The 14,268-nt window shown below is 42.6% G+C and overlaps 1 protein-coding gene across 6 annotated transcripts in view; it reads right to left on the reverse strand.

Moving 5' to 3' along the window:
• LOC101476662 (ryanodine receptor 3) overlaps positions 1–14,268 on the reverse strand; it is a 109,432-nt gene that overhangs the window by 37,968 nt on the left and 57,196 nt on the right. For all 6 annotated transcript variants that reach the window (XM_076877887.1, XM_024806245.2, XM_076877886.1 and 3 more), the window contains 9 exons: positions 12,163–12,249; positions 11,815–12,041; positions 8,664–9,468; positions 8,100–8,300; positions 6,008–6,110; positions 5,318–5,449; positions 1,750–2,023; positions 1,523–1,637; positions 876–1,008 (listed from right to left, as the gene is read on the reverse strand). In XM_076877887.1, the coding sequence (XP_076734002.1) occupies positions 876–1,008; positions 1,523–1,637; positions 1,750–2,023; positions 5,318–5,449; positions 6,008–6,110; positions 8,100–8,300; positions 8,664–9,468; positions 11,815–12,041; positions 12,163–12,249 (2,077 nt within the window). The remainder of the gene's footprint in view (positions 1–875; positions 1,009–1,522; positions 1,638–1,749; positions 2,024–5,317; positions 5,450–6,007; positions 6,111–8,099; positions 8,301–8,663; positions 9,469–11,814; positions 12,042–12,162; positions 12,250–14,268) is intronic.

Here is a 14,268-nt window from a genome sequence, read left to right on the forward strand (position 1 = left end):
TATTTATATCACAGCTTGTTTGATTTCACAAGAGTTGTTTCCTTTTTAGCTTTTTTCCCCGTAGTACTAAATAACCTGCTGTAACCTATGAGCAATAAGTGAAGTCGTTCATGCGAACAAACACACACACATAAGTTCAATGAGTTGTTAGTTCATACAGCTCAGCTTTCACATATCCTCTGGCTGAAATGAAAGAGGTCTTTGGCTCCTTTCAGAGAATTCGACAGCCACGTAGCTACTTTAAGCTGTTCCCTTATTCACAAAGGGGTCGCCACAGTGGTCAGGTCAGCTTGTTTCTGATTGGCAGATTGTTTTCTTATATTCTTCCTGATGCAACTAGGAAGGGATGTGTGTCTCCTCCTGGTATTTGCCAAAAAGCGATAGCGGGAATTTAAACTGGCATAAGTCACTTGATAAAGAATATAAATAATTGATATTAAGTTATTTTGAGCCAGAAAGAATATTCCTGTCAGAAGCTGCAAACGGTTTTTGGCTGAGTGACTGTTATCTATACAGTTATCATTTTTCTATCAGAAAAATGTAACAAATATGACATCCCAGTTTTATAAATATACTTTAAGTGACCAAAAAGGACAACATTGATTATAATGTGGGAACCATAATGTAGAGTCATAAAGTCATACATCACGTAATGCTCACATATTAGATTAGATTAGATTTTATATATGACCCCTTCATTAATCCGGTTCACTAGTGTATTTACCAATATAAATAAAGTTAATCAATATTTAAAAAGCACAGAAATGTCAGAAATGACTTTTTGCCACAACACTGGGACCAAACCGGAGGATTTTTCACTTGTTACACGAATGTGTAAACCACTACACTCCTGTTCTAAACATGGCTGTACCCACCTAGGCCCACGCTGCTGTTCTCCAGTAGGTAACTGAGGTGGTCAAACATGGCCTTCTGATTCTGACGGCTGATCCGGCAGAAGTAGCACAGGAAGCGACAACAGCTGGCCACCATCTTGGGAAAGGCAATTTCCTGAAGGGTAGGATAAAACAGAGCCTAAGAGGCTCAAATGTCTTCACTTGGATATTAATAAGAGTAAACTGCATCTTTTAAAGTTTTGAAATGACTGCAGGCAGCAGCCATGCTTTTATGAGTGGACATGACTACTTTTATCCCTGGATACAGAAGTGTCCCTCGAAAAGCAGCTGATCATAAGTGGTTTTGGAGAAACTGTTGCTTCACTCTGGGGAACTGAGTTTACAGTAATGACTTCCTTCATGCATGTTACTCTAAACTCCCCCCGCATGTCTCGGCTTCTAATTGATGCGTAAAAGGCCTGACATCGTCACACGCTGCCAGCAAGCCAGCCCGATTCAGTCTGCCCTTTCTGCCCTTCTGCGTAGTCAGGACCACGTCCTCATTAATGCAAACCTGCTCTGCGACCATGCTTTACACACAAAGGAAAGCATGCAAGACTGGATTAAAACACAGTTTCTGCTGAGATGGTGCTACAGACTCCATGTGGGTAAAGCAGAAGATGTTAAACCTGGGACTTGTCTCCTCCGAGGACATTGACCATGACCTCCATGACAGTCTCGTGCATGCCCAGTATTCTCATCAGGTTCGGGTGCTGGTAGAAGACCTTGTTGTTCATAATGTCACTAAAAAGCACATGAAAAGAAGCAAACGTTGAATATTTAGGTGTTTGCTGAAAGAAAAAAAAAAAAACAGTTTTTCTATCTAAATCAGTTCCATACGAGTCGAATGACCTACCCCAGTCCATCAATCATGAGCTTTTCCTCCTCCTTTCCCATTCGAACTGACAGCAGAGACCTGATCTGGCCCAGGGAGGCCAAGAGGTTGATGGTGTCCTGGACCGAGGCAGCGCTGATGGTGTACGTCTTCCTCATGGCTCGGAGGAGCTCTCCAACGCTGTCGTACTGCCTCCTCAGCAGGCTGAACATTTTGCGAACAAGTTCAGGGTCCTGGATGTGACACTCCTGGGACCAGCTGACCATGGTCTGAGAGATAAGCTCTTTCAGATTGGCTGGAAATAAACATGAGCAAAGACGACTCAGTTTCCTTTTATTAAACAAGCTGATTGCCTCGTATTAAACAGCAAAGCAGAGAAAGGCTCGCCGTGGCAGAAGCGCTCGCTGTATCGTTTCGACATCCTTATTGTACATCACGGGCCTTGAAAGGAACATTGACTTTGACCCTCTTCCCATTAGCTGGGGTCACAACAAGAGGCACTTAACATACAGTAGGCACACATTAATGCACAAATTCCCTCCATTAACCTGCCTACTTGACAGCGTGCTTTCTTTTTCACAACTGACGCTTGAATATTGAACAAAAGAACTTGCTCCATGTGGCAAATAAGACCTTAAGAACAGAAAGAAGAAAGAAAAAAGACGGCAACATCGAAGTCTTCACGTGGCTTTAAAAAACAACAACAAAAAACTGGATGCTTGTGTCACATGAGCTAATCTTTGAAAAATATTAGTTTATGCCAAAGCCACACTTTCAGTGGGGCAGAAAGATCCACTGTTATGTAAAGAATAAAGAAGGAAACAGGATATGGTTTTAATAGTTCTTTGCGGTTAAAAGGAAACATTTGTTTGGACAGCTCATATGTGGGTTACTCTTAAGGCTTCATTAAAACTGGATCAATAGAGTGTGTGGGTTTGTTTTTTTATGGTTATGAACACACAAAGGATGGAAAAAAACATCAATTAAACAGTCCGGTACCATAAACGATGGAGTCATTAACACACAGTTGATTTCCTTAACAGTACTGCAATTAGGTGATTGCGTTTTTAAGACCACGTGTCTGTTTGGTTGATTGGTTCTCTTGGTTTTCAAAAGACTGTTTGACAGCAGACTGTCAGTCAGTGCACGGGTCTGTGGTTTTTTGTGAGATGGGCGGGAAGCCAGCAGGATGGCACCAGTAACAGATCCTGCTGCCGAGAGCTGCGTGGGTGTCAGAGAAAGGGCAGATGCAAAAGCTCGAGATTAAGAAGCGACATTTTTTTTCCTCTCTCAGCAAGCACCTGACTCGCACTCTGTCACACTATCAAACACAGTCACTGCCTGCTTTGCTGTTAAATATACTGCTCTCCCACTTTCTCCCTTACTACGCCCCAGTAAAGAAAGCTGGACTATCCAGAGTCACAGTGATGGAAACACACACACACACAGATCTCCTCATATCTGACCATTAAATGCTCCTACTGGATAAACTAAACCAAACAGCTTCTGTGCTCCTTTTACTTCATTCTTATGAAATAATGGTTGAGACAGTGGAGCCATCTGTATCTTCAGGGACTCCAGGAGAGAAAGAGAGATGACGTGATGAAGAGCAGTTACAGCCTGAATCGCAGCACCAAAATTTAATAGGTGTCTTCTTCACTTGGTGTCCTACTACTTCCTTGGAGCCTAAACCCACTTAAAAGGAAACACACCAACAAATGACAAACCGTAGACACTAAAGCACACTAAACCTTTTTTGCGCCACGGACCGGTTTATGTCCGACAATATTTTCACGGAGCGGCCTTTAAGGTGTCGCGGATAAATACAACAAAATAAAACCAGTACTGGTACCAAAAAAAAAAGATTTATTCATAACACACGGGAAAAGACCCCGGGAAACCGAGTTAACGTTAAAAAACGATAAATTTCACACCCGAGCCTCAACTCTCGCAGCCCGGTACCAAATGACTCATGGACCAGTAACGGTCCAGGGGTTGGAGACTGCTGCACTAAAGCATATATCTAGTTTTAAACGTTATCTACAATCCCAGACACATAATATACACAACAACATTAAAACCACTTACAGGTGAGGTGAATAAAAAGTATTGTTTCTTTGCAGTGCAACACTCTGCTGGGATTCATGTGAATGTTACTTTGAAAAGTATCAGTCAACTACAGATTGTTTTAAACACATCACACAAGCATCCATGGTCATTTAAATCCCCAGTGGATATCACAAAATAGCCCAAGAGGTTCTGTGGAAATGCAGCTGATCATCTGGAAGGTTATTGTGGCTTATCAGTGTATGATAAAAGGACAGAACAAAGCACGAGCCAGCTCAGTTTTGTATTAACTGCACAAAGAGGGACGATAACAGGGATGAGGACAACGGTCAGTTGGTCCACAACTTTGGTCCACACTAAAATCATTCAGCAACGACACCAGTGGATCGAATCTTTTTTTGTTGTGCCATTTGAATATCCTAACATCTAGGAAAACCGTGCTTGGTATACCATTTAAGAGATCTATCATATTTGTATATGTGATTTGTCTGTGGCACTTTCATGATGTTTCAAGATATTTTGAACACAGGATGATTATTTGGGCAGGTTACAGTATGGTCACCATTAGAGAGGTGAAGTAGGGATGCTTTAGGGCTGGCCTAAGTGTGCAATTTGTCTTTAAGCACAAAATATCCAACTCTAAACAGAACTTTGCCCAGTTAAATAAGAACTTGTGGTCACTCACATTCAGTGGTGGTCCCTGATCCCTGAGAGAGGCAATTAGACACATCTCGCAGTTGCACTCTTGCGGCACACCCGTTATTTGGACCTGCTACTGAAACGTTTGTGTTGCTATGTTTGTGCTCGATCTCATGCAGTCTGCACGTGTCTGTGAGTTTAATCAGGTTAAGCATTGAGTTTTATCGCTGACGATTTTGGATTTTTTTTCCCCTTCGTTTCCCCGCTCTCATCTCCCAGAGCGGCTGACACAGGATCCTCTTCACTCTGAAGCCTCTCTGCTCCACCAGGCTGCATATTTCCATAATGAAATTGAAGGGAAATTGAAATGGAAATGACTGCTACCCAGTGAATCAGTCCACGTGGCAGCGGCAGACTGAGGGCGCTAGAAGTGCAATACAGAAACATCTCCTGTTAATTCTGCCCTCTCTTTTGTGCCAGGAACACAAAGAGAGACACAGAGGTTGTACAGAAAGAGGTGAACAAGGCCATGAATGAGCAAAATGTAGCAGGGACTAAATGTACAAAGCGTGAGCTCAGCACTTGTGCTTTTATGGGAAAACAACAACAACAAACCAAACCAGTTCCATGTCTTGCTCAAGGACACCTTTTTTTCTTGTTGTTGGACAGCTTGACTATGAAGTAACACATCCTAAGAGTAAACTGCTTCCACTTGTGATTCGGTATGCTTCTGCAGTCATATTCCTCAAATTTGTTGTTCCCCTGCTCACTAATTAACTTTTAATCCGCATCATCGTTAGCTCTTAACCACGTTCAGGTGTAACGATACAGTAGGCACAGCTCCATCATTCATGCAGTGCAATGAAAGCGGTGATTTCCTCACAGGGTGCAGCTTGCTCCATCCTCGTGGGCTCCTCTGCTTTGTGCGCCTGGCCTTTGATCCTGTTCACCAGCATAAGGAGGCGACCTTTAATCGATGTATCCTGCTCGTCTTCATCTTCCTCCATAGGGATTCCTGCATTACACAGAGAGAAAAAACAACCACAATGTGCATGATGCGCAGGACAACTCTCCCTCTTCTTATTTCTTAGCAATTTAAAGTTTCTTTGTTTTTTTTGCGCAGGTGAGGCCGCCATTAGATCGGCAGCACCACGGAAGGGAGGGCGATTCAATTATTTATCAAAACATCAAGATGTCAGAGAAATTGCGGAAGCAGCGAACGTTCAAATCTTCTGCCTTGGCAGAAAGCGCTGCAGAGAGAGAGGAAGAAACATCTCATGAAGTACAGGCACAATTTTGCTGATGGCGACGCAACGGCAGCTAACAGTGCCAAGAAATATGTGCACGTAAAGCATTTTTCATAAGGATGTTTGTTTTGTTTATTATTCTTACATTATCAGCCATAATGCCGGCTTGTGCTGCCTCGGTAAAATAACTGTAATGAATTCTAAAAGCAATCAGGGAAATGTAACATTGCTGCATCATGTTGCAAAATGATGATATATGTGTTGTAATAAACATAAACAGTTTAGCATTGCGGTTCATAATGTTTTTTGCAAGAGCTGCATCTCACCACAGTGGAGCTGCAGCTGATTATGAAAATCATAGAGTTCCTCCTGGATGTCTGCAGGGCACGGGCAGTCCTCTCCCATACTGAAGTTCAGCAGCATGTTGATCTAAAATGTGGGAAAATGTTCAAATTAGATGCATAGAGATACAAAAAAAGGCATAGTTAGTTATTTTTATTTAATTTAATAACTGTACAGTACTCTGTTTATAGTAACCATTGTCCTTAATGTAAATAAGTAAGAAAAATTGTGTATGTTTCTGTTCCGTGTCCTGTTTGTTGTATATGTGTCTTTCTGGCTGCTGTTACAACCAAATTTCCCCTTGTGGGACAATTAAAGGATTATTCTATTCTACTCTATTCTATTCTATATACAAATTACTGTAGTACATTGTGCAGGGCTGGAGACTATCCCAGCTTTGTTATAATGTTGTTATTGCAGGAATCACAGAGAAAAAACGCAGCTCGAGTGGCTAATTCTCTCTCTGCGCTAACAGGCCGAAGGACACCATGACAAGCCATTAAACGAGCTGTGCTGCACTGAATTCTGTCTGCAGCCGTGACCTTAAAGAAATGCTCTATGTATGTGCACTCTTGTGCAGATGAGTGTGCCCTCCCGGGGAAGCAATGCCATCAAACCAAGACCAAGAGGAATGAATTTGCCTTGAAGCTTTGCTCGCACACTCTCACATATAGACAAAGAAGAGAGCTTTATGAAACATTAGGAGCCAGAAGCAGCTCTGGTTCTCTCTGGGCTAAAAGAGGCAGAAAGAACTGAACCAAAATCTACATTAATCTCAAATTAGTCACGTATTCAGACAACAACGGTACTGACCAATCAGTTGAAGCCATGAGCCTGCAGGTTTTCCGTATACTGAGTTATTACAGAGTCACATATTCTTTTTTTATTCTTTCTCTAAATGATGCACAATTACTGCCATTTACCCTCTGCAGCTATTTTGCACACTTGCGTCACACGAGCGTCACTACGATCACTCGGGAGATATGCGCACTGTCAGAAATCCATTAGCAGAGATACACAACTGCCGGGGTAAAGCTGTCACGAGGGAGCCCCGGCACAGATGAAAAGTGGTGCTGTGGTGGAGAAGCGCAATACATCACCTCTTTTTTAATGCTTTAACGTAAAAATGGAATAATCTGGTGAGTGTCGGGTTTTAAAATTTGGTAAACAGTCTCAATTGAACAAAAACAATCCGACACAAATGAAGGTAAAATGTGAAAAATTAAACACACCCTTATTGTTTCCTTTGGGATTAGGAGGGTTAGTGGCAGCTAGGTGCTGTTAATCAAACACACTCAACTCATTGATCATCAGTAGGCAGATGTTTACTAGTCTGGAGATTTCAGGTGTGTGTTAACACAATGCCTTAGACCACCAATGGTCTTAGAGAAGCAATAGCCAATAGCCACGAGGCTATTTCCAAACAGTTTGAAGTCAATCACTCTGCAGTGATTAAGATTATTCAGTAGTAGCAAACATTCAAGACATCCAAGAAAATTGAGCCCAATTTCAGATGTGCAATGCTCACAGAAGGCCTTGTGGTAAATGTTCAATTTCATGACACTATAAATACAAAAAGACTGAACAAGTAAGGGTTGTTTGGAAGAGCTGCAAGAAGAAAGCCATTTCTCTCTACAAAGAACAAATCAGGAGAATACTTTTGTGATTTCTATGCACTGTGTATCATTGAGATGTTTGGCCATATTGCACAGTGCCAAATGAAACACAGCATATCAGCACATAACAGCTCTTACCACTTGTCAAGCATGGCGGTGGAGGGAGATGATTTGGCTTTTGTTTTGCAGCTACAGAAATTGTGTAGCTGGAAAAAGTCTATGAACTCTGTACTGAAGTATTTGAAAGTCAAATGTGAGGCCGTCTCTCCAACAGCTAAAGCTTGTACAAATTTTTTGTCATACAGCAGGATAACAATCCCAAACACAGCAGTAAATCTACAGCAGAATGGCTGTAAAAGATAATCATCTAAACTGGAACAGGCCAGTCAGTGATCGAAATGCTGCATTTTACTTCCTACTTTGGGATCCGCTGGCTTAGACCCGGCGTGCTTCTTCTCACCTGTTCTTGAGGCGGTGATCTGAACTCTTTGGTCTTCTTCGCTGTAACAGCAGCAGACATATTGAGGGCCAGCATCAGCTCATTGTAGCGGAACTTCTGGTTGTACTGCAGCTTGGACACGAAGCTGTCAGAAAAGGACACAATGGCCTCGATACGGTGCTTCAGTTCGCAGTCACAGAAATAGTGAAGCAGCTCGCACATCTGGAGAGGAGGCACACAAACAGGTACTCTTCCATCACTGTTGTGACAAAGCAGGTGTTAGTTATCAAGAATGACAGAAACATATCGAAATGCCTTATGGCTTCACATTATCCCACTTGTTAAAGAGAGATATTTATTCGTGAGATCATTTGTTCGATACGAGACGGAGCTATTTCATGTTTGGCTGATCTCTGAACGGGCCTATTACATTAGAGCAGTTACGGAGCATTTGAGAGGACAGCTGTGTGGTTAGTTCGTAGCTGTGGATTGTCACTTTAAGATTACAATGTGCATCGATTTCACATGTTTTGGTTATTTTTATTTGTCTGTTGTGTATACAATTGTGTGTGTTTTCACGATCACCTGTCGTTTAACCGGCTCTGGCAGCCTCTTCTCCAGCAGTCCTTCCATTGGCTGTTGAGCCTCTTTGATTGCCTCTTCTTCTCCAGCTTCCACCGCCTTTTCCTCTGCCCCTGTTAGTCCCTCTTTGTCTGTGGCCCCCGTGGCTCCCTCCTCTCTTGCCTCTTTGAAGACGTTCGGGTCAATGAGCAGTAAAATCTTACGAACGTCCTCGCTTCCTAACACACCCATCGTCAGCAAGGTGCTAATGAGCTTCAGGATTGGAACAAACTGGTGCTCCACGCATCCTCCGACAGGATCTCGGATGTGGTGCCCTCCGCTTTGAACAGCCTCTGTCAACATCGAAATCGCTTTCTCCTTCAGTGCATCCAGTGGGATTTGGGGACTGTACAGATGCTCCCGTTTGGTGCTGATGAAGCACGGTGGGGTAAAGTTTAGGCGTGGTTTCAGGGAGGTGCTAAGCCCCACCCCAGGCGGGAGGTGCTTTTTAGAAGCATCAGAAAAGAGACGAATGGAGCGTGTCTCGGCCGTGACAGGAATGACGAACTCATCTTTCATCATGAGTCGTGCCTCTTTGGCTGTCTCCAGGTGGGTGCTAATCAGAACATTGTAGAAGCCCTCGCGTAACGTGCCAGACAGGTACTGATTGTCGATGGTGTACAAGAGCTGTGATTGGTCCAGGTGGCTGCAAAGGGCGTGGGCCACACGAGTGTTTCCCAGAGCGCAGAGGGCACAGTACAGTTTCAAGGTGTGATAGTGGAACTTCTTCATGTCCTCCTGCTCCGAGAGCTCCATGACGTCAACGCACCTTTCATTAAAAAGAGCAAGAGTTAGCAGAATTCATGATGGTTCATAACACGAAGTTTGTGATCTAGTCTACTTGGTGGTCAGGGAGAAACTTTAAAAACTCATATTTTTCTATCTTGGGGATTTTTTTCAAGCCAGTAAGTTGCTTTTTACATGTGACAGCATCCAATGTGAAATTCTCAAGCAGCATCCTCTAGAGCTAAAAAGTAAAGCCAGTTCAGTGCAGTTGGACTTGAAATGGTCATTAAAGATGTCTCCATAATGCTGGGCAGACACTGCGATTTTTGGCCCATTTTGAGTCGTGCAACCGTTTTGGCGATCGGCCCGATTTTGGCCTTCATCGTGCGTCGTGCATCGTGTAGTATACGTGGGGTAACGAGATGCGATTGACACCTCACGACCAGCTCCCGATCATCAATCGCTTGGTCACGAGGATTTCAAACCTGTTTGAAATCCTCGTGACCGTCGTGAGGGTGTCACCGCAGTTTGTCACACTGTGCACGCGCAAACACAAATGTCGGTGAAAAAGACTGCGCAGCGCGGCTGTGCAGTGTGTGATCTGGACACAAGCGATGGAGGCACAACTTGGAGAACTTTGGAAAGCTCATCCGAGCCTTTTCGATGTGGCCTCACAAAATGATCACGACCACAACAACCGTGAAAATAGTTGGATTTACACTGCTGCTCAATCACAGCTGCCTGACCAATGTTTTTCATTAGCAATTTAGCAAAGTTGATGGTGGTGTGTCTGTGTGAGTGAAAGACAGAGAGAGCGAGCGACAGAATTTCTGTTATAACCTTCATTTTTATGGACGCACAGTGTGAGCACTCAGGTCGCATCAGAGCATCGGGCCGTATAGTGTGAGACCCTGCATCGTGACCTATGAACTTCTAACCCCTGCGAGTCAATCGTGCAGTTTGAGCAGGAGCTGAATAACGTGACTGAAAAAATCGCAGTGTCTGCCCAGCATTAGTGAGTGACTCTCAATAAAACCCAGTCTTAAAGTGTCCAACGTTACCATGGAAGGTTTACAACCTGGTATAAAAAAATACTACTCCTCACCTCCAATCAATGTGAAAATCCAAGGTGACTTACATCTTTAGTTATCGCATCACAAGATTTTCAGAAAACTTGACCTTCAAGGTGACTGAGATTCAAATTTGCCTGACATTTCTAACAGATATGGTATTATTGTTATGGTATCAATTTGAAAACCCTACATCGCCTCATTCTCTAGTTATTGTGTTCACAAACTTAGCTGCCTACTTGCCCGGCTGGGTGAGGCTTTCACAGCTGAGGGTTAGAATGATTTTTCCCTCTACAGCTAATTTACCCCCCTTCACACTAACTGTGAGGAGCATGGCTGCTTTCACTCCCAGGTGGCTGCCCGCTAGCCGCTAGGCTTCATGCTAGCTAATCTGAGTCACTCAACCATTTTTGTGTTGTTGGTGCCTTTTCTGTCTGACAGAAAATATGGATAACTGTGTGGTGAAATTACAGTAATTTATTAGTTATGTTATTGGTGGTTTGTTGCTTACCATTAACTAAGAATCATGTGTTTATGCGATGTAGGTTACTAACCAAGTTTGCTAGTCATAGCTAATGGCACTGCACTCTAAACTCACGTCTTGCTCTTAAATTTTAAAGGTTCAGTGGCCAGAATCTTAACAGTTATACGTCAGAATGGAAGGTGATAATAACTTGAAACTCCCCGTCCCTTAATCCTTCTGGTTGCTTAATACACTTGTCACAAACAGTTAAAAAATCAGCACGATGATTTAGCGAAGCCCACGGTGACAACTTCAAACCTGTTTTGTCTGTCTAACAGCTTATAGCCGAGGACATTTTAATACACAGCGACAAAACTGAGGAAAGCAGAAAATCCTGAGTGACTGTTGAGATTAAAAATTTTTTTACTGTGTTACCAAAAAATAAAATATGACTAAATCACTTTATTGCAATGTGTGCTGATGGTTACAGGAAGCTTGTCTTTTTTAAGAGTTAAATGAGAATATGAATACCACTGTCATTACTTTAAGCTAAAAATAAAGCTAGATGAAACAGGAAATTAGCTTTAAGAAAATAGAAATGGGGCAAAACAGTTAGCCTTGTTCTGATCACAAAACAAAAAGAACTTAGCAGATCAGTATTTAGTACATCTTTTGTTTAAGAATAAAGAACACAAGTTGTGTTACAACAGGCAGTTGCATGCTGTCTCTGGTCCTCGGTAAAAAAGGTTTGAAACTTCCTGTATAGATTAAACATTTAAGATACTGTGTGCATTGACTAGTGTGCTTTAAAAAGTAACAAATCCAACTTATAAGCGAACTAAGCCTTGTTTCACACCTGTTCTCTTCAGGTATGTGCACTGCCAACATCTGCAGGGGCTCCACGCACTGAACCACCCATCCATGCCTCTCATTAACCCTGGCCGTTTCCACTTTGAGGAAACTGTTGGGCATGCGGCTCCACAGCACGGCGTTTATGGTCTGGACATCCAGTCGGGGCGGACACTGTGGAACCGGGTTCTTATGCTCACTCTTGAAGATGGCTGATGACAGAGGCATGGCGTTCTGGAGAGCACACAGAGACAGCTGATGGGAATCCTGTCTGAGCACAGCATTCATTTCTATGGTATTGCAGACACAAAAGTAAGCCTGTTGTAATGGAAAAGTAAAATTAGGAGCCACGCACCTTTATTTTAGCCAGTTCAAACTGAAAGAGGCTGGGGCTGGTGGGTCGCACAAACACAGCGGGGAAAAGCTTGGTGTTTGGTTCCACCTGGAACAGAGAAAAGTGAAAAGAAAGCAAACAAAAGGTCCAAACAGGAAGTAAATATCAAAAGCTTGAGAAGGAGCTTGAAAGCGTGACTTAAGGAAAGCAGCTTAATGATGCATCATGAAAACTCTGCTACTTAGTGCAGTTTAGTTTGTGTGTGTGTGTGTGTGTGTGTGTGTGTGTGTGTGTGTGTGTGTGTGTGTGTGTGTGAGTGAGTACACATGAACATTTAAGAGTGTCGGCGATGAGTCAGTACTGTGTGAAGTCTCAAAGAATTTCAGTGAGGAAGAACGTAAGAAGATTATACCCTCTGAAAGATTATTTTGAGATTTACTTTTGAGAGGACATCTGAACAACAAGTCCACAATTCAACAAGATGCACAGTCACTTCTCTGTTCAGTAAATATGTCTTAAATTAAGTCTTAAATTAAGTTACTCTCAAGGTCATCAGATTAAACTGGAGACGCAGGGATATATGCATGGCCAATATTAGGCTAGTGAAGAATAAGGATATTAATGCATGCATGCATCTTCTTCGCAAAAGACTTGATATCCTTTATAAATCATTTTACAAGCTGTTACCAAAAAAGATCCACAACTAAAGCCATAAAACTCTACAAAATGTCTGTGAAGGTTCTCAATCATCCAGGTCATCGTAGTTTAAGGAGCTTGGAAAGAAAAGCGTCTGGACTTCTTTAAGTTGCTTGAAGACGTTTCACCTCTCAGAAGCTTCTTCAGTTCGCTCAAGTCGCTTAGACCTCTACATCGGAGAGACCAAACAGCCACTTCATAAACATATGGCACAACATACAAGAGCCAGCTATCCATCTGCATCTAAAGGGCAAAGGTCACTCTTTCGAGGACAGAGTGAAAGAAGCCATCTATGTCCACTGTGAACGAACATCTTTGAACAGATGCAGTGGCTTACGACACCAACTGTGTGGGGCTAGGTTTCACAGCGGGTTCACCCAAAACCTTGGCTGATTGTGACCCACACCGATTTTCACACCTTGGCTCATATGATTAGGTAGAGGATCATCAGGGGGTCCATGTCTCTCTTGGGGGTCACTCCCATAGGGCTTAAATCTGGGACTCTACTCCACTATTTGACCCTAGAACTGAAGAAGCTTCTCAGATGAGAAGTAAAACGCCTTCAAGCAACTTAAAGAAGTCCAGACGCTTTTCTTTCCAAGCTCCTTAGTGTACAAACTGACCTGATTTATTAAATTTAACTGCTCCCCATGCCCCTCATGGTTCTCTCCTTGAGCATCCAGCTCTGACCACTTGCACATTTGTGATTTTGCTATCATCATCAAATATAAACTTTTGTCGCCATGACACTGTCAAGGACCATCAGTGATGATGAGAACTACGATAAACAGAGACCAAACAGCAGCATTCGTGGAAGCATTTCCAGGGCACAATGGTGATGTGCAGGTATTCAGGTGATTCAAAGGGTGATTCAAAAGTGGGAGTGATGGGAATTGTTTATGGCTGCACTTGCAGACCCTGAAATTGATGTCCAAATTCACAGTTTTGTTTCCAATGAGCCAGATGTTCTTTTAAAGTTTTCAATTGGTTTTGCGTCACAGTTCTCTGGGTTTTTTTAAAGTTAACACTTCACTCCAACCTATGAATCATTCAAGCAATAACAAACACATAACTCAAGGGACGAACAAGTGTTGTGTCTTCACGTAACAGACAAAAAGAGCGAATATTAAATTGTATCTTTGACATTTTTACTAGCAGCCTTTTGCAAAAACATGTAATTTTTTCCTTGAATCTTCAAAAAATATATATATACAAAATGTACAAAAAAACAACACAGTCTGACAGGCACAAGATTGCCTTTTTCATTCTTAAGGAAGGAAAACGAGAAGAAAAGCTGAGGTATGCCACATTACATATGAACTAGAATGTAAATCAGTGAGAACAGGTCTTATGGAAAGAACGTTTTTCTCCAAATCTTCGTCAATGTGTAGTGAGGAAGTAAGGAAAGAGGTACAACAGTGAGTGTCTACA

The sequence above is a fragment of the Maylandia zebra genome, linkage group LG19, assembly GCF_041146795.1.
Source record: "Maylandia zebra isolate NMK-2024a linkage group LG19, Mzebra_GT3a, whole genome shotgun sequence".
Taxonomy (NCBI): Eukaryota; Metazoa; Chordata; class Actinopteri; order Cichliformes; family Cichlidae; genus Maylandia; species Maylandia zebra.